This window comes from Tinamus guttatus, unplaced genomic scaffold, assembly GCF_059628265.1.
Source record: "Tinamus guttatus ecotype Peru unplaced genomic scaffold, ASM5962826v1 Tinamus_guttatus_pri_ptg000211l, whole genome shotgun sequence".
Taxonomy (NCBI): Eukaryota; Metazoa; Chordata; class Aves; order Tinamiformes; family Tinamidae; genus Tinamus; species Tinamus guttatus.
The window spans coordinates 2,986,392-3,012,408 of NW_028288745.1; the positions used below are offsets into that span (position 1 = coordinate 2,986,392).

Sequence of the window (26,017 nt, forward strand, 5' to 3'; positions counted from 1 at the left end):
GAGAACAGCGAAAGGGGAATTCATGAGCTATATGAATCAGTAGATTATATAGCTTAAAAATCACTAGAGTAAAACCAGAAAGGCATACCCATTTTCAGAACTGATTTTGAGGAAAAAGGATAGATTAATTTATTTTGCATTGAGTTCCGGCAAAGTAAAAGATGAAAGAGGTCTGTTAGCTATAGTGGATAAGGATAAGCTGATAGAAGAGTAAGACAGTCTGAATCAGGTGTTTTGAAAATCTCCAAACATGGTATCTTTCCTCAGTAAAGTTTTTTTTTTTTTTTTTTTTAAAGTTTTAAAGGGAAAATGTTCCTAAAAAGCAAATGTAAAGCTATAAGAGTACAGTTTGTCAAACAAGTCTAAGTAGACTGCTTTCTATCTTTAAAATATCACTGTCAAACATAACTTTTGTTTGAGGACCAAAATGTATGTAGAGCATTCTGAGGACATATGTTTGCAGAATGTTTCTTTTAAGATAAATATTAACCTAGCCCTTGATATTCATGGAACTCCTCTGTAGGTTTTGTGAAATGTGAGATATCTTTAGTCTTTCTCCACCTAGCACCGCTAGTTCACAGGGATAAGATAACCCATAATGCATGAACACCCACTGCAGCTAATACAGTAATACAGATATGACCAAATAAGTTATAAGGGAGGGGGAAATAAATCTTGGAATAGTATGTGTGTTCAATGTCCATGACACAAAGAAAAAGTTGTTTTTGATAGTGCTCACCTGTATACTCAAGCGGACAGATGCAGTCATACCTTCCCACGTGGTTCAGGCACGTTGCCCCGTTCAGGCACGGGTCTGACACACATTCATTCACCTCCAGGTCACAGTGCTTGCCTTGGTAGCCTGGGACACAGTAGCAGGAGTATTCGCCAAGGCCATCCCTGCACAGGGCTCCGTTGTGGCACGGCTCGGAAATGCACTCGTCAAAATCCGTTTCGCAGAGCGTCCCTGTGTAGCCTTGGTGGCAAAGGCAGGTAGGGCCGGCCAGCCCGTTCTGGCAGGTGCCCCCATGTTCACAAGGGTTCGTGTCACACGCGCTGACGGCTGTTTCACAGGTGCTGCCTTTATACCCAGCGGGGCACTCGCAGGTAAAAGTGAGGTTTCCAGCAGAGCTTACACAGGTAGCGTTTTGAAGGCAGGGGTTTGAGGAGCAAGGGTCATAGGTTTTATTGCAGAGTTCCTCTACTGTGTCAACTGACGTGTCTGCGCAAGGACAGGTATCGTCCTTGTCACCAGCAGCGCATGTGGAGTTCTTTTGGCAAGAATTTGACAGGCACCTGGAATCATTTCTCATGCAAAATGACTCTAGAAAGGAAAAAGAAAAAAAAAAGAAAAAAGAAAACTTCCACAGAACTTGGAGTAAAGCAGAGAGAAAAAGTAACTTTGTTTCAAAATAAATAGTTCCAAGGGAGGGCTGTTGAGAAGAAAACAGCAATGATAACTACATGCAGTGGATTCATAAATATTAAACCAAGATCACTATCAAAATATGTGCAGGTTGTGATTCCTACCTCTTCCAACACCTGTGGACTGTCCAGGTTGCTAAATTGATTGCTTAACGCTAACAACACTGTTGCAGATATATGTAGTCAACAGAGAAAAATCGACGATATGGAATGTATTTAGGTGTTTTTAAAACCATGTCTTTTTATTAGAACAAGGAGTTGAACCACTTCAGTTCAGTACTAGTTGGGGTTCTGGCGTGGTGGAAGTAGGTTTTATTGGAATTCAACAAAACTGAATGACTCAGATGAAATTTGAGCTCAAATGATCTAACACACTATGCCCTTGGATTTTATTTTTGACTTCTTGATTACAACAGTAATTTAACATCTATATAGTACTACATAGTACACAAATAATCTCCCAAATCCCCGAGATACAAAATAGATTCTTCTTTGCTGTCTGAGTGCTGGAAGGCCATGGTGAAGACGCTGTAAACATTTCCTCCTCACACCTCCAGGACCTGAGGATTAAAGGAAACTTGGAGTTGCCTTGCTGCCGTGAAGACTGACAGATGGTAATTACAGTGACTTCTGACTTCCCAGCCCAGGGGCAGGAACCTGCTACCCGCATTGTCCATAACCCATAACTGGGAAATGCTAATACAGTTAATGTAGAGAAAGATGTTCTTTACAGTTAAAGAAAACAGGAACTTTGCCATGAAGCTGTATGATTTCTATCATAATTAGTCATCTCCATAACATCTCAGCATTCAGCATGAGTCCATGCAAAGCAGGCAGAAAATACTTCTAATATAGTACCAAGAAGTGGCAGAGAGGGTGCCAAATACTGAGCACCTGAGGTAGGTGAATTGATGTGGGCTGAATTTTCTAGCATACCTATGCTGACCACCACATCAAGGGAGCCAGATTAAAGCCTGAATATGTCTATATGTGCTGTAAGCTGGTCTCGCAGTTGTAACACAGATATAGGTGAGTGAAGAGTGCAGTAGGGTTCTAGTCATCACTAGCATCATCTCCTCATAATGTCATGTGACTTCTGTCATGATATGATATTGTATCTAGTATGGGTCAGTGGAAATGGTGTTAATGATCAGTACACTTCCTGCAGGACAGAACAGGAGTTTTGTCATTCAGACACATCCTGATTCAAGGGTGCTGGAGTTGGCAAGATCCAAAGAGATGATTGCAAACATGGGGTTTAGAGGCTAAATTTATGAATGTTTAGGAAGTGCCAGTGGAGGAAATCCTGGCATTGCCTGCAAATAGTTTGCTAGTGCAATGAAAGAGCAGCAGATCAAATCTCATAGGCACTGATTGCCCATGAATGGAGAAAACTAAGGCAAGTTGTTATTTACTGATACAAACCACCTAGAAGAGAGGGAAGATATAAATACTGATTTAAAGAGTCAAACCCATGTATAGCATTTTAATTGGTGCCAATCGACTGGAAAAGTATAGTGAGTAGAGTTTTATCCAATACTTTTTTAAAAAAAATTTATTTTGAAACTGATTTCCCCCATATTATTAAAAAAAAACCCTACTCTGTAGTGAACGTTTGAATACCACCGCACTTCTCCAGCGATTATGCTGTGGCATTCCTCAAAATATATGAGCAGTAAAACCGTAAACAAATACTCTGCATACCACTAGAGGAAAAAAAATATGTTTGTATCACAGGAAAGAAAATGCAGTCATATTTTGGCTGAGAGTTTATGAAATAAAGCAGAACATTTCCTTCCAGAAAGAAGGTAATGATTCAGAAGGGAAAGATTCATGTAGGCTGGAGAATGAAAGTTATATTAAACAATCTGTGAGTCTTCAGAATGTCCTATTTTCTTCTTTTAATTTTTACGTTTATTTGTGGATATAAAAAGTGTAGGTTTCTTCTATGAATGGTGTTTGCTTGTGCAAATGAGCTGTTGTTGAAGAACTGAACTTTTCAGAAAAAAGTCAGATCAATCTCTAATTTCTTTCCAGTTCTTGGAACAGAGAGTCAGGAGAGTGGACCCAACAGAAAAGGAGATGAAAGAGAAGGAACATGTAGAGGCACTTATCAATAACTGGAGCTTGATCGATGCTGATAAAGTCCTGGGACAGAATCATGGCCAACTGGGAAACTGAAAAGCTAGGATCAATCAGCTGAGAAAAAGTGAGCTGTGCTTCCTTATTGCAGCTTCTGAGCAGAAATGTACAGAATCACAGAATGGCTGAGGTTGGAAAGGACCTTTGGAGATCACCTTGTCCAGCTCCCCTGCTCAGGCAGTGTCACATAAATCAGGTTGCTCAGGACCATGCCCAGGTGACAGGTACCCATGAGCTATCCTGCCTCTGAGAACAAAAAGCACCAATCTGAATAAACCTGGTGGCTGTAAATGCATGTGTTCATTGAGTGAAGTACCTAATTAATATTTGTTCAAGTAAGTTGAATGGAGATGGATGTAGTAGCATAGACAGCAACAGTGATGTCATGATTTAAAACCGATCAGCAATAGTCTTGAAGATTACATAAAAATATAATTTCTTTGTTGTTTTGCAGGATACCTCTAAATTAGTTAACTTCTGAAACAACCTTCTCTCATCCGTTAACGTTTAGTTTTGCACTGAGAGCAAATATTGCATCTCTACGCTATGTCATTTCCCAGCTCACAGCACTTAATGAATTCAAAATTCAAGGTAACAGATGGGCCATGGGAGTAGATGACTTGCTCCCCAGTCAGCAATATCACCAACTTTTCTTCTTATCAGCACTCTCTTACGTTTGTTCTAATACCTCACCTTACATATATGTGCATATTATCCATGCATTTAGTTTCTTTTCTTTACCCTTTTTCAGTACCCCTTACTGACTGTAATCTACTTTACATAATATATTATGAAATCTACTAATTGGAGTTAAAAAGAGCTAGACTGCGTTCTTTAGGAAACTTTTCAGCTCACATTTTTCTTGGGATTGAGCAACTTCAAATAGCTTGCCTTTCACACTGTCTACCTACTTATAATTCATAAAAATGTGAAGAAATTAGGCTATGATTAAATTATAACTGTGTTGAAATACTGTGTAAATTAGTGTGTAAACTGCAACAGGTCAATTATTCAAGTATCTTTTGAGTAGAACCACTATGATATGAGAGGTAATTTAGTTAATTACTGTTGCCCCTTCAGAGTTAATTTGCATGCAGCAGTTCAATATGTTGTAATGATTGTGTATGAGAAAAGCGAAAAAAATGCCTTTTCATAGTTCTGATAGCAACACACTAGCTTTGAGCATGGGTACTTGGAAAGTTTCAGAGGTCACTGAGGCATTAATCATGGGCGCAAATGAGAGAAAAGGAAACCCTTGAAGCATAGTCAGCAGTGTAGACAACCAGTTTGTCTTCAAAGTGACACCACAGTGGGGAAAATAAGAAAGAACAAGCTTTTCTTGGATTCTTTTAAAACTCGTATCTTAACTTGAACTTCTCTTGCTTTTGTAAAACAAATTTCTTAGGCAGAAATTGCTGATGGACAATTCAATGCAAATGTATTTGTTCCAATAGTGCCCAGACAATGTTCTTGTTTGATTTGTGTTCAAAGTTTACAGCAAAACATTGAGGGACTTCTGGAGTTTTATCTTCATTTCTCATGCACTGTGCCATGGGTTTTACTATTTTTCAGTATTGGTGGGAGCTTAACTTCTGGCAACATTGCATAGAGATAACCTGAAAAGGCCTCGTGTTCTAGTTCAGATACCCACAGGAGTCATTTTCATTCTTAAAAAATTAAGATCACTTAAGCAGTGACTTCTTCTGACAAACACTCTTAAAATTTTTATTTAACGTTAAAAACATTGCAACAAAACGCTGATCACTTTGGATTTACACTGACTGACATCTGAAGTGATTATCGGTCTCTTTGTAAACATTGGTACATTAATCTAATTACCGCAGGAATTAGTGACAAGCATTTTACCCCAGGTTACGTCCTTTTGAGATAGATGTTTGCAGTATATTCAGGAGGCCCGCGTTAGATTTGCCCAGGGTTTTCTCTGCAAAATTCTTTGCAGTAAAGCTTGCCACCTACTGTAAACTCATCGGTACTACTACAAATATGTCAGTAGTCTAGAGAGAGCTGGCACAAAATATTCCATTTAAATAACATCTAGAAAGACAGACCCAGCTGGATAAGCTTAAACTATCCTGAGGTGATGTTGTTTGTACATGGCTAACTGAGATTATGTAATTAATCAGCACTAAAAATACATGATTTCAGTCTAGTGATGACTTCTTAGCCACTGAGAACTGCAGTGATGCAATGATGCAAAACAATATTGATTATGATGTTGAAAGTGCATGACAATGACAACATATGAGGGCAAAATTACGTTAGTGGTAAAGTTAACATAAACAGGGCAGGAGTTCTGAATGGGCCAAAGCAATTTTGCACAACTGTTCTGACGAGAAGATTTGTGATCCTCAGTAAAGCAGTATTTTGAAGCACTCACCCTCAAATCTTTCCTAATTGAAAATTATGAGAATTTCTTCTAGATTCAGTTTGATTTGGGGAGCTATATAATTCATGTAGTCTGTAAAAAAAAAAAAAAAATACTCTGATAGCCTAGATTCATAAAACCAAAAGTAAGCCAAATTGATGATCCCCAATTTTAAGAATATGATCAGCAACCTTAATTAGCCATTCAAAGGCCATAAACAAAACCTAGCAACCTTTGTGGGGCTTGTTTGACAGAAATGTTCTTCAGCAAAGACTTGTTTTTTCTGAGCATAATTCCTTCCACAAGTTGGTGAAATACCATAATCAGCAGAAGGGTTTTAAATGAAATTTCCATTACCGCTAATCACATTACTATGACCTTGAGTCATCTTGAATTTGTTCATGCCTGGACTTGGCTAATCACTGCAGTACCTGCAGGCTGCCTGTAATTTGCAGTGCTACTCCTCAAATGTGCCTTTTTTTTTACCTGAAGGAGGACTCCAAGCTTTACAGCAGCTCTCAACACTAACAGCTTCAGGATCTTTTTACATAACCTGCAGCGATTTTTCTGACCTTCTTGACAAAGGTAGTGTATTTTCTAGAGAAAAAGAAATCTTTCTACCAGAAGAGAACTACTTTCTTGATAACAATATAGCCATCAACATTGACAAGTGTACTGTGCTTTGGGAAGGGCTTTGTTTCTTTGTTCTTTTTAACAGAAAGCTATTATTTCACTTTTTGTTTTTTGGGGTTTTTGTTTGTTTGTTTTTTAATTAAAACTAGCCAGCTATAACAGGTAATAAAGGTAATACAGGTGCAGGTCTAGAAGCTGAAAATTAAGCTTTAAAATATTTGCTAAGGAAACAATTATCACATTAGGAATCATTAAAAAAAAATCTCTGTCTTCTGTTGATGCAGCAACAGTACACAGCATTTGTTCACAGTCTTCCAGTAGCTTTACCTAATAATCAAATAATTTCACTACAGAAATGATGATGTAACATATTCCCAAGGACTCAAATATAGTCCTATGTCTGGAGTAAGAAGTCAGAACCTTCAGTGCTTGTGTTCATTTCTTGTCTAAAATTCACCCCTAGGAAGCTAAAGCAAGTGTGTGAGTCTGTGTCACTGAAATATCAAGCTCTGTGACTTCACTGAGATCTTGAAATAATTAGCATTTAACTGGAAATATTTGACTATTGCCCAAGGGGTTTAGTGCTACACTGAAGAATGGTTGGCTTTGGTGTAACTAGGCATATCTCAGTTTATCTGCAGTGCACCATGACATAGAAGATACAGTTCATCACTATGACAATAACTTCCTTGCAAAGACAGCCTTAGAAAGTTGTGGGTGTGCATATATATTCAATCTTGAAATGCTACTTGATGTATCTCGAAGAACCAGGGAAGAGATGGGCACAGCTGCATAATCTACAGTGACAGAAATTGGGATCAGATACCTTCACCATGGACTGAAAGGAAGAGATGCCATGTGTGGATCAGCTTTTGGCAGACAGGAAGGAGAAGGACATAAGAACATGCCATTCAGGATTAAGCAAAGCCAGGTAAGGGGCTATCTTAGCTCTCAAAATAGCTTTTCCATATTCTATTTGTGAATAGATCATTTCAATTTTTCCATACAGTTTTGATTTTCAGGCTGAAGACTCAAGCCTCCTAAATCTTGAACTAATGCTACTTTATTCCCTCCCTGCCCATCTCCCATACCTATTTGAGTATTGCACCTTTTGTCATAATTTCACTCTTTACTCCGCTGCTTTTCCACATTGCCTCAATGATTTAATGTACTGAGCATTTTGTGGTAACTGTGGTGTCATTTTTCCTTCCCAACCTTCACCTGGAATGGAAGCATCACTCCCTAAAACCTGACCAGCTCCATACATAGTTTGGAATTACTGCTTGATCTATTTAATATACTTGGGGTGCTATAAACATACTTCTGACAAACAAGCAAGCATTTCTCACTGTGGCTACATGCACTGTGATCATCAAGGGTTAATCCTGAATCTTTTTACTTCAGTTGTATGCCCAAAACATCTGAAGGTGTTGTTATAGAAACCACTTTCAGATCTTTAAATCTTGAATTGAGATTATTGCCATAGAAACCACTGCCACACACAGACACAAAAGAATAAAATAAAATAAAAAAAGGCAGTTACTCAAAATATTCTGCTTCTACTGAAAAGGCCGATTTTTTTCTCAAACATATTTGTATTGTCTGAAACAAGAAAAGTAAATTAGCTACATATTTACTAAGGCAGAAGCACTGTATACAGTATATTAGCATAACAACTGAATAACATTACAGTTTTAAATGTTGTTTAGGAAACACTTAACAATCAAAACTATATGTGAGTCAAATTAAGGAACTGGTGGTTGCCACTTCATTATTCTCTGATCACTTCAGCAATCTCAGGCTAATTTGATGCTATTCCCCATACAGAAGTTGCAGTTTGATGTCACTTGCTGTCATTTTACCTTTGTGCTGCCCCGGGTTTCTGTATCCTGGGAGCATCTCAGCAAGAACGCTTACAGACACCCTTACTGATGATAAGTATTGCTAAATTCAGCAACCAGATGACAGGCTGTCCTACAAAACTGTCACCCCATGCCTGCCGATCAAGCCCCCATGACGTGCGCTAGCTCAAAGGCGCTCACTTGGCAGACTCGCTCACCTAATTCAAGAGTGATGGAAAATGATGGGAATTGGTGCAGTTCATTAATTCGTGATGTGTGTTGTCAGCAGTGGACACCTCAACACCTCAGAGGTGAGGTAAATGCTTTCTTCTAATCTCCTTTCACTTCTCTCCCTTGTTTCACTGCAGTGAATACTCAGCAGCTCTTGCTTCATTTTGCATTATACATATATTATACATATACTGGTTCCTCCTATGAAATGCCTACTTCTGTATATGCTCTATTTCAATGTAATTTTTCACTTTAATAGTTTCAAAATATACCTGCACATTCTTATCTTCTAAGTCTAGAGAACAGTAAAAGCATGAACATAACTAGGTGTTGCATCCTCCCTATTTAAAAGTAAGTGATGAAAATTCTTTTTAGTTGAATTCACGCAATAGAGGTTCTTGAAACAGTGGAATAGGATTCTCCCATACAGAAACATGGATGATGAAAATTGTTTCTGTACAATAATACAAAGAGGTGGAAATCTGAGCTCTTCTATCAGTGTCTCAGATGCAAAGAACATGGATAACATTTGTGTTCAAAATTTGAAACTGTTTGATGTGTTTTTTTTATTATTATTATTATGTAGGTTAAAGGTCTTTATTCTAAGGTCTCAGTTGATAACCTCGTCTGCCCTTACTACTCTTGGATCTCCATTAAAAGTGGGTATGTCCTCAGCATATAACACGAGTCTTGCGTACAAAGATCTCTCCTGTGAGATGAGAATTTTGTAGAAATGAAGAGATTTTGGATGTGAAAACTTAGGTGTCTTAGCAAGGGGATAAATTTGTCAGAGTCATCTCCTATACTGTAAAATTCTATCATGCCTTGCCTGCCACTAGAGAGCTTTTCAGCAAGTCTAAATGGACTTGTCCTGGGTACCTTGATAAAGGCAAGTGGATTTGTAAAATCATTTGAAAGGGCTTGGTCCTGTCTTGTTCCCAAGAATTACAAAGATGGCAGCAAGTCTTATAAAATTAATAGAAGCTTAATACGGCATTCGCAAACCTGCCATGTTAACCCACCAACTAAGGGGTGCAAATACTGCTGTGAACAGTGGAGCAAATATATCCAAGCAGCAATGCTTGCTCTGAAACACAGCAAAACTTTAATGCAGGTGGCAAGAACGCAGGCCAAAATGTACATCTAGGAAAGACAGACACATGAAACGACGAGGGAAACCCAGGGCTGCATAAGACAAAATCATGATCTCACTTCTTTCCATCAGCGGAGGGATTTTCAGAAATACAGCGGGAGAAACTGTCAGTCTCTGAGTTTGGGTGAAATCCCGTTGCTCTTGGCTCTTCCTGAATAATGGAAATTGCGGTGTAAACGAGCGGTTCCCTCGCACAGAGGCCAGAGCTCTCCTTGTGAGACACATGGTCTCACAGCTTCTCTGGAGTCTGGAAGTAATTTGTGGCATTTTGCCTCTGTGTAAGAGAGAGGCTTCCTGCTCCTGTCGTGTTCCTGGCTCTCACTGAACTCAGACTCCACAAGGAACTTGAACTGGGAGACCCTGCCTCTCACAGAGATGAACCATTCCTGCTCAGTGGCTCTTAGATTTCATTCAGGTTGGAACATGCGAGGAGCCGTACTACCACTGTGCTTACCTACCAACACGGGAGAGAAAAAGGGGCCAGAAAGGCTGCCAGTTACTGCTAACATTTTGATCTGATCTTGGAGTGTAGGGGCTGAAAATTGAGTACAAAATTGAGTACAAATTCTATGCCCATTTGTTGTTCACTTTCGGAAACCATGGGAAGGCATGCTCTTAAAAACACTCTATTTTTGGTACTATTGCCCACTTCATTGCTTCCTTCCTCTTAATATGAAAATGACCTACAATTGTGATGCTGATATGTTGTAGCATATAAAGGTGTGATGATTTTAAAGCATAGCAACAAATAACTCCATACAATAATAACACAAATGCTCTAAAGCTGCTGCAGGTGTGTGTGTTTTTTTTTTCCAAGTCAAAACCAGATAGGTTTAAAGCCTTGATTATTAAAACTGCACCAAACCAAACTTTAACATGGAGTAAGACTTTCCCTTCTGGTGAGGGATACTTTCGTCTCCACTGTGCTAATCACAGACTTCAGAAAATGTGTTTTTTGCCCTGTATTAATTTTGGCTAATTTTAGCTTCAAGAAATTCTGAACACGCTCATTAGTCAAATGCATTACACTAGTGGATCATAAGGAAAGATATTGTCAGGACTTCTGCTTCGACATAATCTTCACAAGCACTTGTTCTTATAGCATTCAGAAAACCAGAAGGTGCCATCAAAGAATATTATATCATATGCATCATACCCTTCTGCACAACTTAACCTCTAGCAACAAATCATATTTAGAAAATCGTATGTTTTAAGGGAGTAGAACAGGGGAGAAAATCATGACAGAATGCATAAGGGTTTTCATAGATGAGTTCCTTTTTCCAGCTGGCTTGCTGTGCTATGCTTTGAAGTTCATAAGGAAATGAATGTTTTAAAGTTTCTAGGTGTAAAGCTGTGTACTGATGTGTGCAGATGTTGAGGAAGGATGGAGATTGCCTCCAAAAGGGTCTTAGTAACACAGCTGTGAACTAAATTTTGCTGAAGCCAACAAAATGAAATGGAATAGTAATGTCAGATCCAATTTTTGACTAGCCTCACCCTGAAGAGCACAGCCATGGGAACACAGGCTGTCCCTCCAGGCTCACGGAGACTCTTCTGACACAATTTCAGCTTCAGACCAAGTAGCAGTACCTTGCTCTTGCTTGTACCAGCCCCTTCTATTATGTACTTAAAAAAATATTTTTCACAGAAACCACCTGGGATTTGTTCTCTGCATGAGCTAATTACCAACAGGGATTTAGAGTTTGCTTGGAAGAAGTCCTAGCTCCTATACTTTGGGATAGGCTAGAATTGAACAAGGGGAACTGGCGCAACTGATATCTGCTTACTCCTTCTCTGAGGTCCTGCGCGAAGAGAAACTACCAACTACCAACAAGGGCCAAGTTCCTAACACCGAGATTGGAGAACAACAACACTGTCACCATGATCTGCATCTGTTGAGTGATCCCTGCTGACCTCATACAGGTAGAAATCATACAAGGAAATGCCAGGTTAGTCTCTGTCAATAGGTGACCAGGCTTTTTTCGGCAGGTCATATCTTTTTCAAGTTTTATGAGGACTTGCCTTGAACAGAGTTTGGGGGACAACAAAAACTATTTACATGCAGAGAGAAATTCATTAATTTTTGAATGTTGCTAGGAAAATCAGATTTACTAAGTCTTAAATTGGACACTTACCATTCTGTTCAAATCATGGAGCTGGCATTATTACGTATGGTTATTTATGCAGGTCATTTGTCTGCCTTTCACTTTGCTACAGAACATGATGTCTAGTTTGTGTAGTGGTGTTCACAGCAAAAGGTGCTGAGCTTGTCACACGGCCAGGCCGGATTGGCCTTGTAGACCTACTGCACTCATCAACCTCGGCATATTTTTGTGTCATAGCACTTGTCGGACTGACTAAGTCACGTGGTGACTTTCTCAGTGGAGGTTAAGGCAGTCCTTGTCTTGCTCTTTCCTTGCCTTCTACATAATGATAACAGAAACAAAACTTAATTTCTATAGAGTGGACCCATTCCATCTAACTAGGAAAATCAAAACAATCCTCACACATTTCCTAGATCTCTGTGATTAGGTGAGTCAAGAGGAAAGAAATACTCCATTATGTCAGGAGTAATGCCAGGAATATCTGATAGGTCATTTATATGTTTTTCCCTCATTCTTTGCCTGTAAGATGTCCTTTGAGAAATGACCTGGCCCAGAAGAACGGCAAGAATAGGAACTGCAGTTCATGAATCACGGGGTCCTGCTCCTGCTGGGGTTAACGTACGGAGCCAGCTGTGAGCTGACGAGTGCGCATCTGTCAGCAGGTTACAAATCAGCTCCTCAGCTCCCCAGAGCCTCCTTGGCTCCTCAGGAAGCTGGTGGTGGGAGTTAAAGGTTCCTTGCAGTTCTAGAGCCCAGCCCTGTGCTAAATCATGGAGGTGCCCATTGCCAGCTTGGCCTTGCAATTTAGGAGACTTCAGAGAAGCTCCTTTCCTCCGTAAGGAGCTCTTCAGTACTAGTCACCAGGTCAACCTGCTGCACCTTAGGTTAGGGCAGTTCACCTAGGCTGCTTCCAGCGAGGCTCTCCTAAGGCAACTGGGTGCCCCTGGAACATGGTAGCTCTACTTTGCTGAGGGCCGGACCATGACATGGGACCTCTGATAAAGGCCAGGGGCTCTGTGGCAAAGGGAAGAAGTCCAGGCCCTCCTCACTCTCTAATGAACCTGGGGATAAGAGAGGAAAAGCTACAGGAATTATACAGGAGAGGAACTGCTGCACCCTCTGGAGAACCTCTGCTTGCTGACCTGCAAGGAGCCCCATGTACCAGCTGTGGAGGAACAGGAGCTGCCCTGCTGATGAGCTCCCTCTTGGTTGTGGCGGATGTGTGTTCACTACACTTCTCAGGTAAGAGGCTGGCTGTGTGCATGAACATATGGTATAAAATAATTTTGTGTAGTGGTTAGAACACCTAGGTATCCTTCTAAGCACCAAAAATTCGTATCAGTGTGACAGTTAGAAATGGACTGAGTTTTTTTTTTTTTTTTTTTTCCTTGATGGGTAAAGAAGTCATGCCTACAGATCAAAATTTCAATCCCAACTGGTAGTAATTTTTTCACAGTGTTGAAACACAAACCTTAACCTGCCCGATGCACAAATTTGGTTTCGAATCAAGCAAGGAGAAAAGGGGCTGTCTTCATCTTAGCCATGTGTTCTCCTTAGGATCACACAGAAGTAGGGTGGCTACATGGATATACAACAGTGAGGAAGAATGGCCTAATGTTTTCTGTTGTGTTAGGGCAAAAAGCTTGTGCTCTGTTGGTCTTAAACCAGTGTAGAAGTAAAATACTCCTTACCCTTGTGCTGGGACTGCATCTGAGGCTCTTCTGACTTAGCCCAGACTGAGGCAAAAGACAAGCAGAAGGTGATTGCAGCAGGGATTATGGTGCTTTCAACTTCCAGTAATAACATGTCATAGTATGTACTGAATTAAAATGAAAAAGGCTCTGCTTTATAATGATGTAAAATTGCATCACTTATAATTGGTTTACTCAAATAAACATGCTGTTTGCATATATGCAAAATGATAGTTGTATACATTGACGTGAGGTAATTTTCTGGATTGAATCTCTTTTATGAAGGTCATGAAGTGACCTTTATGGAGGTCCAACTGGTCTCTTCTGCCCCAAAGAAATGGTGGCTTGCAGGATTGCAAAAAGACTGCGGTAAAATCAGAATTTGGCAAGCCTAAGCTTTTTTAGTGTCTGTGATGGTCAGTATGAAAGGAGTTTGTACTGGTGATATCTTTCTTAAAGGATTTTGAGCTAAAGTAGGTCAATACCTGCATGAGGTCTCACGAAGGACTTGAATTCGCAGTAATTAAAAGGGTTTTTACTTAGTCAAGAATGTATGAACTTCAGGTATGGAATTTGTAATTATCTCCTGACTTTGCCTTGAGATGCCTTGACTGAAGTTTTTATAAAGGAATTTTTATTTAAGTTACTTAAAAGCAAGGTCTAAAAATCAGATTCTACCAGCACTTTTTTTTTTTTAAACCATTCCTTAACAATTTTCATATCACTTTCTCTTCTCAGCATTGCTACTGCTGTTTGTTACAGTGATTAAGTTTTCATAAGAGTCAGAACAATGTCGACACAATGTGAAGACCGTGTCAAGGCAAATATATAAGGGAGACACTGTAAAGGAGGGAATGAAAAAAGAGTTGTCAGTGCTCTGTAGAGTAGTCTGCAGAGAAAATACTTCAGTGGTAAAATCATTGTTACTGTGAACCAGGTGAGACAGAGAGAATAAAGTCTAGATATTTAGGTTATTGCACCATGAGCATGGTGCAAGTGGAAGACAGTTCAGCATTAAAGACCGAAAAGGCAATTTACAGGGATGCCTTTCCTACCAAACACTTGACCCATATTATTTTCCAAGCCATGTTCCAGTTTCTAATATCCTATCAACAGGACATCATTCTGATTTAAGCTCCTGGCACATTAATTTGTGATAGACACACACTCTTGATAAATTCAAAGAAAAATGCAGCTCGTATTTCGGTTCAGAATTCAAGCACATATTTAATTCAATCCCTCAGTGCATCTTTTTCTGAAATATTTTTGGAAAGGGGGAGAGCTGTTCTAAGGAGGGTGAACAAGGACTGATGCGCAGCTCAGATGAGGCCATGTTCTGATAGTAAAGCTCCAAGGCAGTACTTTTGGCATAGCCCTACTGAAGGCTCTTGCAGAGTCAAGGGCTGACAACACTGAGAGCAGTCTGCAAGGCTTAAAATTAAAGCACTGTTCCCACAGCGAGTCTGTGAAGTTGTTCTTTGTGTATATGCTCTCTCTCCTCACAGGACTAGTGCAAATGCAGGGTCTTTGTAGTATTTCTGACCTATTTCTGAACCTTCAGGGATTCTGAAACTTCGGGGGATTTAGATGGACACTAATCAGTGCCATTTCACATTTGGAAGAACAACACTGTTAGTAACTTTTACATATCTTGTGAAATTGTGTGTTTCATTAAGAACTATTGAATAATCTCCAGGTAATAATGCACCTTAATAATCTAAAAATAATTAAAAAATAATTAGTGGGTAGTATTTTCAGATGTGTTCAGCTATGGAGAGTGAACTGACTTAAGGATAAAAATGCTAAGTACTTCTTAAGTATTGTATTTACTTAGTCCATGTACCTATGTATAAAGGAAGAAGGCTGAGAGCTATCATTTTTTTCTGACAGGCTGTCTATGAAACAAAAGGAAGTAAACACAGTATAACTTTAGATCGGAAGCATTTCTATTCCTATACTATGACTATTTGCTGCTCGGGATGGCATTCCCAAACAATCAGCTTAAACAGCTTAAGCTATATATTGTTGGAAGTCGATTTCTGTCCCCACCTCCACATCCTTCAAGTTCTGCAAGTTCTGTTAATCTGAAAAGAGTCTATCATCTTGAATCAGGCATCAGCTGGAGGAGAGTGTCATTTTTGCCTGAGGCTCAGGTGCCTCCTGCCTCTACAGTTGGCACCTCAGACATTAGGTGCCTCTGGTAATTTCTGCCACTGACCAATCATCCTGAAAAGAGGTCCATAAGATGGCAAGTTACTGACTAAGAGCATATATATTTTATTTTTTCCTGAATTATCCTTGGAAAGGGAGAAAGATCTCTATGTGAAAAAGTCTGCAAGTTACCAAAAATGTTATATAACATAAATCTTTCATATAGTTTTTATAAAGGAAGAATCCCAAAGAAGCCTGCTCCTTCCTACTTGCCTGACTCTGCTGGCTCTTAGCTCTGCACTGTATTGCTAACTTTAGAACAGTCTCTGAAGGAGTTTAAACCTGAACCAAATATACAACTCTAATTGTTGGGAGGACAAATGAGTTCTACAACGTGAAATGCCAGACTGACCCTGAATATAGAAAGCAAAGCCCTTAACTATTAATACAGAAAAATACTAGATTCCAAGATTTCACTTGAAAAGCAGAACTAATTAGAAAAGATTATCAGAAATGAGGCATGTAATAGCTGGAACAAGGCATGACTGCAGTATGAAAGGCTGAATTGCTGGACCTCAAGAACCTAAAAATTACAGTGTTGTTGTTGTTGCTCTATTCACAGGAGATTTCTTGTTCTGGGGCTGCTTTCAGCCTTGGTATCTAGCTAAATTTCTGAGCATGGGTGTCTCATTCAGGATAATATTCAGCATTCCTGGTGCTCTGCAGGGGGTCCTAAAGAGATGCATGGTCATCAAGTCTGTGCTATGGTAGAAACATAGTGGGAGATTTGTTTTTTATTTGTTTTTACTACTAAAAAGTAATTGATTTTTCTTCTCTGCATCTTTTTAAGATGGAGTCAGAAACATATTTTGCAGTCTTTTTTCCCCTCTATTTTCCACTTACCTATTTCTCAGTCACTAACCATCTTCCCACAAAGCACGAAAACCAAACTCCCAGCTGTCTGTCTGTTTACAGGCATGTTAATGGAAGTAAGTGAAGGGTTCATCTGTCTGTAGAATAGATAAATGCAGCACGTCTCTATTTAAACTGATTAAGTAACTGAATATTATTGTTGCCAGGCCCTCAAATTCTTTAATGAGGATTAAAGAATGTAGTTCTACTTTTGATGCATCTTTGAGCAGAGAAAGCATCTCGAAGTACGTAATTCTCCATGTACTTGAAAAGAAACCATTCTTGATTGTGACCACAAGCCTCCAGGTTATGTAAAGCAAGAGGTTCTGACTGGACATAGCGCAGCAGCAACTTTGCTGAAGCCAGTGGACTTACTTACAAAGTTAAACAAGAGTAAGTAAACCTGGAATCAGGTCTGTTGAATGCTGTTCATGGAGTATCAGAGGCACCTATAACACATGTAACTCTACCTGCAGCAAAACTATAGTCAGGTTGGGGATGAAGGTTGGGAGACAGAGCAGGTCCATTTTCCTAAGCTTTGAGGCTGACAGAAGTCTTGCACAGGTCTTCAGGAACAGAAAATGTCTACATGAATCTATGAGCTGACAAGCTCTACCTCAAATAAAGTGAAATGCATTTCAGTCTGAAGGATTTCCCACAGTTTTTGGACTATAGAAGAAATGATGGAACAGATCTGATCTTTTTTCCTGCTGTGTGAAAGTCAGAACTGCATAATTTTCCTTCCAACCTCCCTTCTTTCCATCACGGGATCATTGTCAGATCATCTAGTGTGTTTACTAGAAAAAGGATTTTTATCCAAATTCCTCAAGGATGTTCAGTGACAATCCTTTCTGCTCCTATTTAATCCTATTAAAGTTATGCACCTAAATATTTCTAAGTTTTATTATTTTTCACTACTGTGGACAACAGCAGTTCTGTGATGTCTACTAGCTCTTCAGGAAATTCAGTGTACTGTGGGAACAGTCATTTGAATGCAAAATTATTGATTTAGTCAACTTGCTCTTCTTGTACTTTCCCATGAGCTCCAAACTGGCTAGATGTTAGAGTAAATTGAATCAGACATGTAAGACGTACTCAAGAGAGAAGAGAACAGATAGTTCTTGTTACATCAAGCAGAGGGTGTTTTTATATAGACTGAGGCTTGCAAATATTCAGCACGATTAGAAGTGAATAAAGCATTGCAAATGTCAGCACTGTTTAATGTGGAAAAAAGAAAATCACTTCAACAGATGGATTAGCAGTGAATGAGTAGGTTTATCTAGAAAGTCTGATGTAGTGGGTCTTACATGATGTTTTCTTTTCACCCTTTGCAGTTGTACTGCAGAGGTACCTTTTTGTATTATGCTGTCATGGGATATGCCCTAATGCAGCCCTCCAAATAAGTAAATGGAGAAGTTTAGATTATCTTTCCTGCAAACTCGTTTTTACATTCTCCTACATTTAAGATAGGAATTGTAGTGAACCATTCTTTAACTTCTGCATTTCAGGGACAGAAAGAACCTTTGACAGCCCTATACATCTTCCTCCCATTCTGCAATTCTGACTTCATCCCTGACGTACCAGGGTCTTTCCCTTAGCTTCTTCTCTCACTGTCATTACTACTTCTCCATGTGAAGGAACCTCGTGTCTCTGCTATATCTCACCTATCCATAAGGCTAGCTATGGAAAATAGGGTGCTGGAGAACTGTGTACAGTTAGGACTGCCATCAGTTGTCTCAGACCTTGGCAGTATTTAGGGCCTTTTTGTAGCTCTTGAGTCAGCAGATTCAAAACTGAGCTACATGTCACCTGCTCTGTAGATTCTCCATTTTTAATATTTCTTTTGAATTGCATCTGATGTGGCCCATAATCAATATTTACAGAATGTGCATGTAAATCTGAACTTCAGTTAACTCTTCCTCTTTACAAAACTGAATGGCCAACTGTTTGACGTGGGATGTTTAGCATTGTGTGCTCCATATATTTACAAAAATGCATTTAAGGGGCCCTGCGGAGATGCCTGTATAAATAACAACAGAGATGGGTGCCTACACAACATCTTTCCCACAGTTTGAGACTGTGCTGATCCAGGTGCTATTTAGCAGTATTAGCACAACACAGTGCCTGAACTAATATGTTCTACCTCTCTACATGAGCTTCGACTCGCCATGGTGCTAACCCAGCTACACTCTTCCTGCACATAAGGTGGCTGATATCCAAGCAGCAGCAGTATGACACGTATCAGTTCTGACATGCTCTCAGGGGCTCCTTTTCTTGCTTTTAAGAGGTTCGTGAGTTATATTACGGATATTTTTGCTGTAAACAAATGGCAATCAAGTCTTTCAGTGCTGTGGACGCTGGACTACATTCAGACTCTTGCACGCTTAAGCTATAGCAAGGCTTCTTTTTAAGCACAAACAAAATGACACAAAGCTCTAGCTTTGCTTGCTTATCAAATCACATGTGAAGCTACTACTGTATGTAGACGGCTTTTCAAGGCTAGAATTTGAGAGTTTGGGAATTTCTGCCATAATTCATCTATTAATACAGGTCATTTAAGTTTTAGTTGCTTACAGAGTGATGGCTGTCTATCTTTCTAAGTCTTTGCTTAGGCTCCCTGTCAAATTACGTCGTTCTCAAAGTCCTCTAACTTGTGTTTAAAGAAGAGAGGTTTTATAGTCAAATTCAGACCTAAGGCCTGCCTTGTGAGACGGAGTAGTGAAGTGCTCTGTACCAGTCCTGTCAGAAACCCCAAAGACCAAGAACAGGAATTGTCAAGGAAAGAGTGTGACTAATGTATAACGATTTTATCTACTGTTGAGTGGCAGCTGGAAGCTTGGATGTGAATTACAGTAACCTTAAATTGCATCAGAGAGCAGACTGCCTTTGGTAGTCCCAGAACATAGAAGCCACAATAGTCACCCTCAGAAACTGAAGGAAATTTCAGGCACTTGTGTCCATGGCGGAGTGCTGAGGTTAGGCCGTGCAGGTTTGTTTACCCACAATCTTAACCTGAATCACTGTGATTGCAGGCACTTTGCAGGAATACATCCTGTTTGTAGTCTCGTTAATCAAGGAAAGGTTAAGGGAATAGGTTTCCAGCATGCCCACCCTTGGGCATGCAAGCAGGAAAGCAAGAACAGTGGTCTGTTTTTTAAGTTTCTCCCCAAACATCCACTGGAGTCACAATTATTCAAGGACAGCTTCTGAGAACAAGCAAGTTCTGCTGCTGACTCTGAACCTTAGCTCTCGGAGTGGGGATGCTGTATACAGCTGGTTAGCAACTCATGCCCCTCTTCTACCCACAGAAATCTTTGCCCCCAGAAATATTCTGATCCTTGTCCCCACTGATAAGACTGCAGGCAGGCAGAAGCTGCCCTAACCATGAAGCTGCAGCAGCGACCGCAGAATCGCTTTGTTGATGCCTGGAGAGGAACATGTTTTACTGGAGCCTGGAGCCGTCCCTCTGAGCTCCGGTCCCAGCTGCTTGGTACGTGTCACAGCGCTTCAGCTGCCTGCACAGAAGTGTTGTCCGTTACAGTATTTGTCAAAAGATGAAGCAACTTTTGTTGACCCATTTTATGGGTGAGTAAAATATAATCAATATAAAATAAATATAAAAGTCTAATTGCAAAAATGTCTCCTCTCCCCTTCCCCCCCACTTTGCTGGATGAGAGGTGTTTACTGATTATTATACTGTGAATAATTGGGAAAATGGAAGAGTACAACATGATCTGATTGATGAAACATGCCTGTTCATAAAACCAATAAATTAATCTAATATCAATTTAGAAAATAATACATGTGATTTGTCTGCTTGCTACCTGCTGAGTGTGACTATAGATGAGTCAATTAGGTTTAAAGTCTCCTCTAAGAAAAGTGGGTTTTTTATTTTGGTGTTTTTTTCTTTTGGAACCAAGTACAAAAAGCAAAACAAATAGTGAAGGCTACCGAAAGATTGAGAAATTCTCTTTTTTTTTTAATGTCAAAAAGTGACTCATAAAAAAAATATGTGTGTGTGTGTGTATATATATATATATATACATATATTATAGAAATACAAGAAGTATCTTTGAGAGGCATCTGGCTCCAAACCCCTATCAGCAATGGGATCACAGGTACTTAGGTGGCTATTACGCAAAGTGATTTGACCTTAATATCTGGAAACCAAACCACATAATTTCTTGCACAAGGTCTATCTATCCCCAGCATAAGAAGTGCTGGTAGTGCAGGGCTCCTTATTTAAAACCCAAGAAACTGAAAATCAAGAGTAGCTACTTGATGTCTGAAAGAATTAGGGTGAACTATTTTCTAACTTATATTTATATAACAATTCTGTTCATAATGCAAGAACAGAAAGAAAATTATCCTTATAATTAGGAAAGTCCCATTCATGTTTCATTTAAACCTTCCCTGCTTCCTGTGAAGCCTCTTAGTTTGTAATATCTACCCTCTGAAGGTCATGGAGGACAACAGATCACGTTGTCCTTCTTGATTGCCATTTTCTTTTACATAGTTAAGACTGTAATCATGTCCTCCCTCAGGCCTCTCTTTCCTCGGCCCTTCATCATAGGTCACGTTTTTCTAAATGTCTTCCTGTTTTTCCTCTCCCTCTCCAGCTTCTCTCTAACTGCTTATCTCTTTCTCACAGTAATATTCAAAAGTGGATATAGTCAGCACTGAATAGTGGACTGATTACTCTCCCGTCTCTTGAATGTCATATTCCTGCTACCGTATTACAGAACAGTATTTGCCTTTTCACGTAGCTTTTTTCAAGATGTGACTGTCTAATTTGGCTGTCAATATTTAAGCATTTTTGAAATAGTTTTTTTTTTTCTGAGTTTCCTCCTGAATAGAGGAAAAGGTGAATGGAATTGCAAAGGAAGGGGACTTCCCAAGTACCTAGTTAATCAGAAGTGACTTCTCTGTCTAGAAAATGTAAGGCTATACTTTATATTCTTAGGATTTGTTTCCAGTTATGGAGGCATTATCCATAACAAGGTATATAAATTAAAACGAGGGTAGGGTGGGGAAAAGACCTTATGCACGACTCAAGAAGCTGTTGCTTTAAGCTCACTTAGGGCAAGCATCTGTGTTTCACTTAGGATATGATACGGACACAGTCCCTGTCAGGTAGCACAGAGGGAAGGTCGTAGCATTCCTCATGCCAGCAGTGCTTAGACATTGCTGACTGCAGCTCCGGTGGGCCTGGCATTGGCAACCCGCAGCTGACTAATGAGGCCCTGCTGAAGCACCGTATCCATTACGAACTCTCCAATGTTCCTTCTAACAAGGCCGTGCTGGGAAGACACTTTCATCAGCCGAGTGTGTGTGGGGGACAAGCGGCATGGGCAAAGCCACAAATCTCTTCATAAGTAGAGCTTTATTCCTAGCACAGTAATTATGCGTTAATTAGAAGTTCAGTGAGTAATGGGAACAGTTGCAAGAGATTAAAAGTGCTTGTCCATGGGGAAAAATTCCATAGTGCCAGTATTTCGGAGAGGCGGAAAAGGAGTGCAAATACAGCTCAGAGGGTTTGTTCACAACAGTGAAGCAACAGAAGTTTACTCTAATAGTAATTCCAAATAAAATTTCCATTCTTAATTTATGTACATTTTGGGTAAATATTATGAAATCAATAATAATGAGAGGTAATGTGGCCCCAGACAGACTGTAGTTTAAAACCATTCACTGTAGCTGTCCCAAAGCCTTTGCGCCTTGTTAGGTTGGGTTGTTAGTTAGGTTGAAGTAGTTCTCCTTTTCCCATCTGCAAAGGATTTTAATTTTATTGCATCTGCTATAAAAATAGTAACTCTGTTATAAAATGGTTGTTCCCCTACCAGTTCTACGGGATGTATCTCAATCTACTTATACCAATATTCTGAGTGTTCACAAGCTGGAAAACCTATTAGAAGGAGGTATGTTTCAGGAAAAGTTATTTATTTCCTAAGTAGTTTAGAATATATCAATTATGAAAAAGATTTGATGTGTACGTATTTCATGTTAATCTTCTTTAAGATTAGAATCCATTGAGGAAAGGTAAGTTCAATGAATTGATTAAGAAATGTAATTTTTGAGAAATACAACTTTTATACATACTAGACATTATCTCACTCCTGTAACATTCTCAACTTTTATATCTTGGGCACTTAGCTTTAATTTTTAAATAAGCAAATAATTGCAGTCTATCGTTCTGTTTATATTTGTTTTATCTGTTCACAGTTATCTTCTTGCTAACTCTTAGCAGTTTTAAAGCTCTGGCATACGAACTTTCTTGAGTGAAAGCACTCAACAAGATTCTTAAATATACTGCACTTAGGCTCACGAACCTGTACACTTGGATACCTGATTCAGGCTTCCACAGAGATTGCTCCATTCGAGCACATCAATCTGCAACAGCCATGAATCTACCCGAGAACACGAGAAAGCCCTAATGCTTGAGCCGGACACATGGTTTGACGCCAGAGAAAAAACTCCTGCAGCATCTGAAATGTCATCCCAGCCAACATCCGTGCTAAGGAAAGGTACGAGATGCCGTATAACGGCTTTCATCTCCTTTGGCACCCTGAATTAAGCAGTGCTCAGCCAACGCCAAAACAAAAACTTGTGATTACGTTGTTTTTGCTGAATCTTGTGTGTGTGGTTGTTTTGTTGCTGTTTACACTCTAGAAATGCTTTATGTTTAATATTTTTAATATAACCTTCTTAAATTTGTGTCTAAACTGTTATTCCTCTTCCCACAGCATTTATATTTTGCTTTAATTTGCCTGCCTTGTGTAAATGAAATTACCCAATTGTCACCATTCCAGTTACTTTCTTAGATTTATATACTTCCTTAGATTTAGATTCTGCTTCAGAGTTTTACACAAGGCTTTAGTCTGGGTGTTCATCATATAGTGTGCAGACTTTGGTGGGGGCGGAAAAAGATCTACCCCTTTTGTCCAGGAGATGTCCTGTTGTGAGATAATTTAGAAAAGAACATTCTGGCGCTGCTGATTGATGTTGGTAGCTCCTCAAACAAGAAAACTACTAGCATAAAACAGTAAGAGTTTCTCTGGCATTCTATGTTTTTGTTTTCCTATGCTTTAAAGGTTTTCTTTTTTGTTTTGGATTTTCCTCTTTTACAGTGCTGGTTGATCTCTCTGCATCTGTTTGCTTTCAGTATCTAATTTATGTTGATCTGTAAACTGTCCAAGTAACAATTTGAGTGATGCAGCAACAGAAGGTGACCCAGATTACACAACGCTGTACGTTAATGCCAAGTCTTCATGTTTAATGGCAGCTGCTCAGAGCTTTGTCTTATTGCAATTCACGTTGAACAGACGCAAATCAAACTGCCTTCTCAGATAGGCACACATCCTGCCTGTTCATTTCAAACATGTTCAAGAGCTACTGCTTTTCATAAACATGTATCAGCTTCGCCAGCTGAGGCCACTTAGCCTCCTTCGCTTGTATTCATGCTCAACCATCTGCCGAAATTAGCAAGGAAAACCAATATTTTTGCCTTCTTCTGTTTATGTGGAAGTTTGCTGAAAATATTTTCTCAACAAAAATAGCTGGACTTTGGTACTCTCATAACGGAGAGTTTAGAACACCTTAGAACACCAAATATAGCACATTTGTTTAATAACTGATTTCTCTAGATTTTTTTTAATTAAAGCATAATACACTAATGATTATGTAATAAAACAGTGAGTGCTACTAGAATACATTAGATGAACAGTATAGAAAGCATGACTGCTTAAGCAAAAGATAAGATAAAAAAATAAGTTTAAGCAGCCAGGTATAAAAACATTCAATGAATCCCACTAAAAGGGAGTCCTTAAACTCCTTTTAATAGGTACCTTTTAGTTCTTATGTGTTTGATACCATAGTGCTTGAAATATGTGAACCAAAGTAGTAAAAAAGCCTTTATTCTCCGGGGGAAAAAAAAGTTTAAGCACAAAGATCAGCAAAGCCACTGCATGTTTATGCAATAAACATAAACAACTTAGAGCATTATAGACCTACTCCTTTTAGCATCTTCATCAATATTTTAAAGCCTCCTGACAAAACAAGTTTCCTGCTAGAAGTCCGTGCCTAGCAGCTATTCAGAGGATATGTCACAACAATAAGAGAAAAATCTTACTTTTTAGATGGATAAGCAGCAAAACACTGAGGTAGAAGATGAGTAGAAAGTTAATTCTTGAATGAGCCATATTCATCTTGATAGGACATCCTCTTCCGAGTTGTGTTGTCCAAGGAGCTGCTGCAGATCCTCACTGCTTCCTCCTGGTCTCTGCAGCTGAGCTAACACCAGAGGCACGGAGTGCACTATGTGCCATCTCTGAGGGTGACCCTCGTCCGCCTGTTCCCTGCAAACCTGCAGACTTTGATTCAGAGGCAGTTGTGCTTGTTAGGATTTTACTTGAGCAGAACTGAGTGATTTTTTAAACCTGGTGCAGATTTCTCTGTTCACTGGATTGGAGTCTCTGCCCAGCTCTGTGTTGCAGAACGGTGTCGTGCATCCTGTGCTGCGTTTGGCTGACACTTCCAGCGAGTACTGCAGGGAGGTTCTCTCTTAAGCTTTCAAAACATATCACAGATTAACTTATACTTGAAGCTTGATTGATCCTTCCAATTCCTAGCATAAACACTTTTTTTTTTTTTTTTTTGCATAAAGCTGATTAATGAACACTTTATGCATTCCTTCTGGATCACGTCCCATTAGAGCATGAAGTAAAAAGAGGAAACATCCTCCTTTTTTTTTTTTTTTTTGCAGATTTTCTTTACAGTTAGATATTAACAGATTGTTTTCGGAAATCTTTTTTCTTCTTTTCTTTAATGCTGGATTTATTTACTTTTGCCTTCATCAGAAAGAGCATAACAACTGGAACTTGGTGCAGGTGCTCTGAGCTTCACTGCATCATGTTAGAATTTCACCCTGCCTGTTCATAGGAAAGTGACATTTATGGGTTCAGGAGAAAAACAGTAAGGCTCATAAGGATATGGGGACAGGAGAGGTTCTTTTTTTCTTCCTCAATCACCAGAATTTCAGTCCCTGATTCAGCCAGTTTTTGATAATGTGTTTAAATTTACCCATACATTTAATTAAATACGGTCTTGAAGTCAAGCACATGTTTAAGCATAGAGCAGATACATTGATGATAAATGGTTTGTTAAAAGACATTTTAAAAAGTTACTTATTATGGCTAAGTAAAATATGTTCACTACTACTCATGAGTGTATACGTTCACTCATCTACTCTTTCAACACTGACTCATTCTACATCTTTCTTCTGTTTTACGACTTCCTTTTTTTCCCACCTTGGTCACGTGCAAATGCTGCTCACTCAGTGATAACCTTGC

At 39.3% G+C, this 26,017-nt stretch overlaps 1 protein-coding gene across 1 annotated transcript in view; it reads right to left on the reverse strand.

The window, feature by feature from the left end:
- Positions 1-24,980, reverse strand: part of CRB1 (crumbs cell polarity complex component 1) — an 86,744-nt gene extending 61,764 nt beyond the window's left edge. Inside the window, exons 1-2 of the mRNA XM_088524377.1 lie at positions 24,799-24,980; positions 740-1,324 (exon numbers count right to left, since the gene is read on the reverse strand). Of these exons, the coding sequence (XP_088380503.1) occupies positions 740-1,324; positions 24,799-24,874 (661 nt within the window). The 5' untranslated portion in view covers positions 24,875-24,980. The remainder of the gene's footprint in view (positions 1-739; positions 1,325-24,798) is intronic.
- Between the last annotated feature and the right edge of the window lie 1,037 nt (positions 24,981-26,017).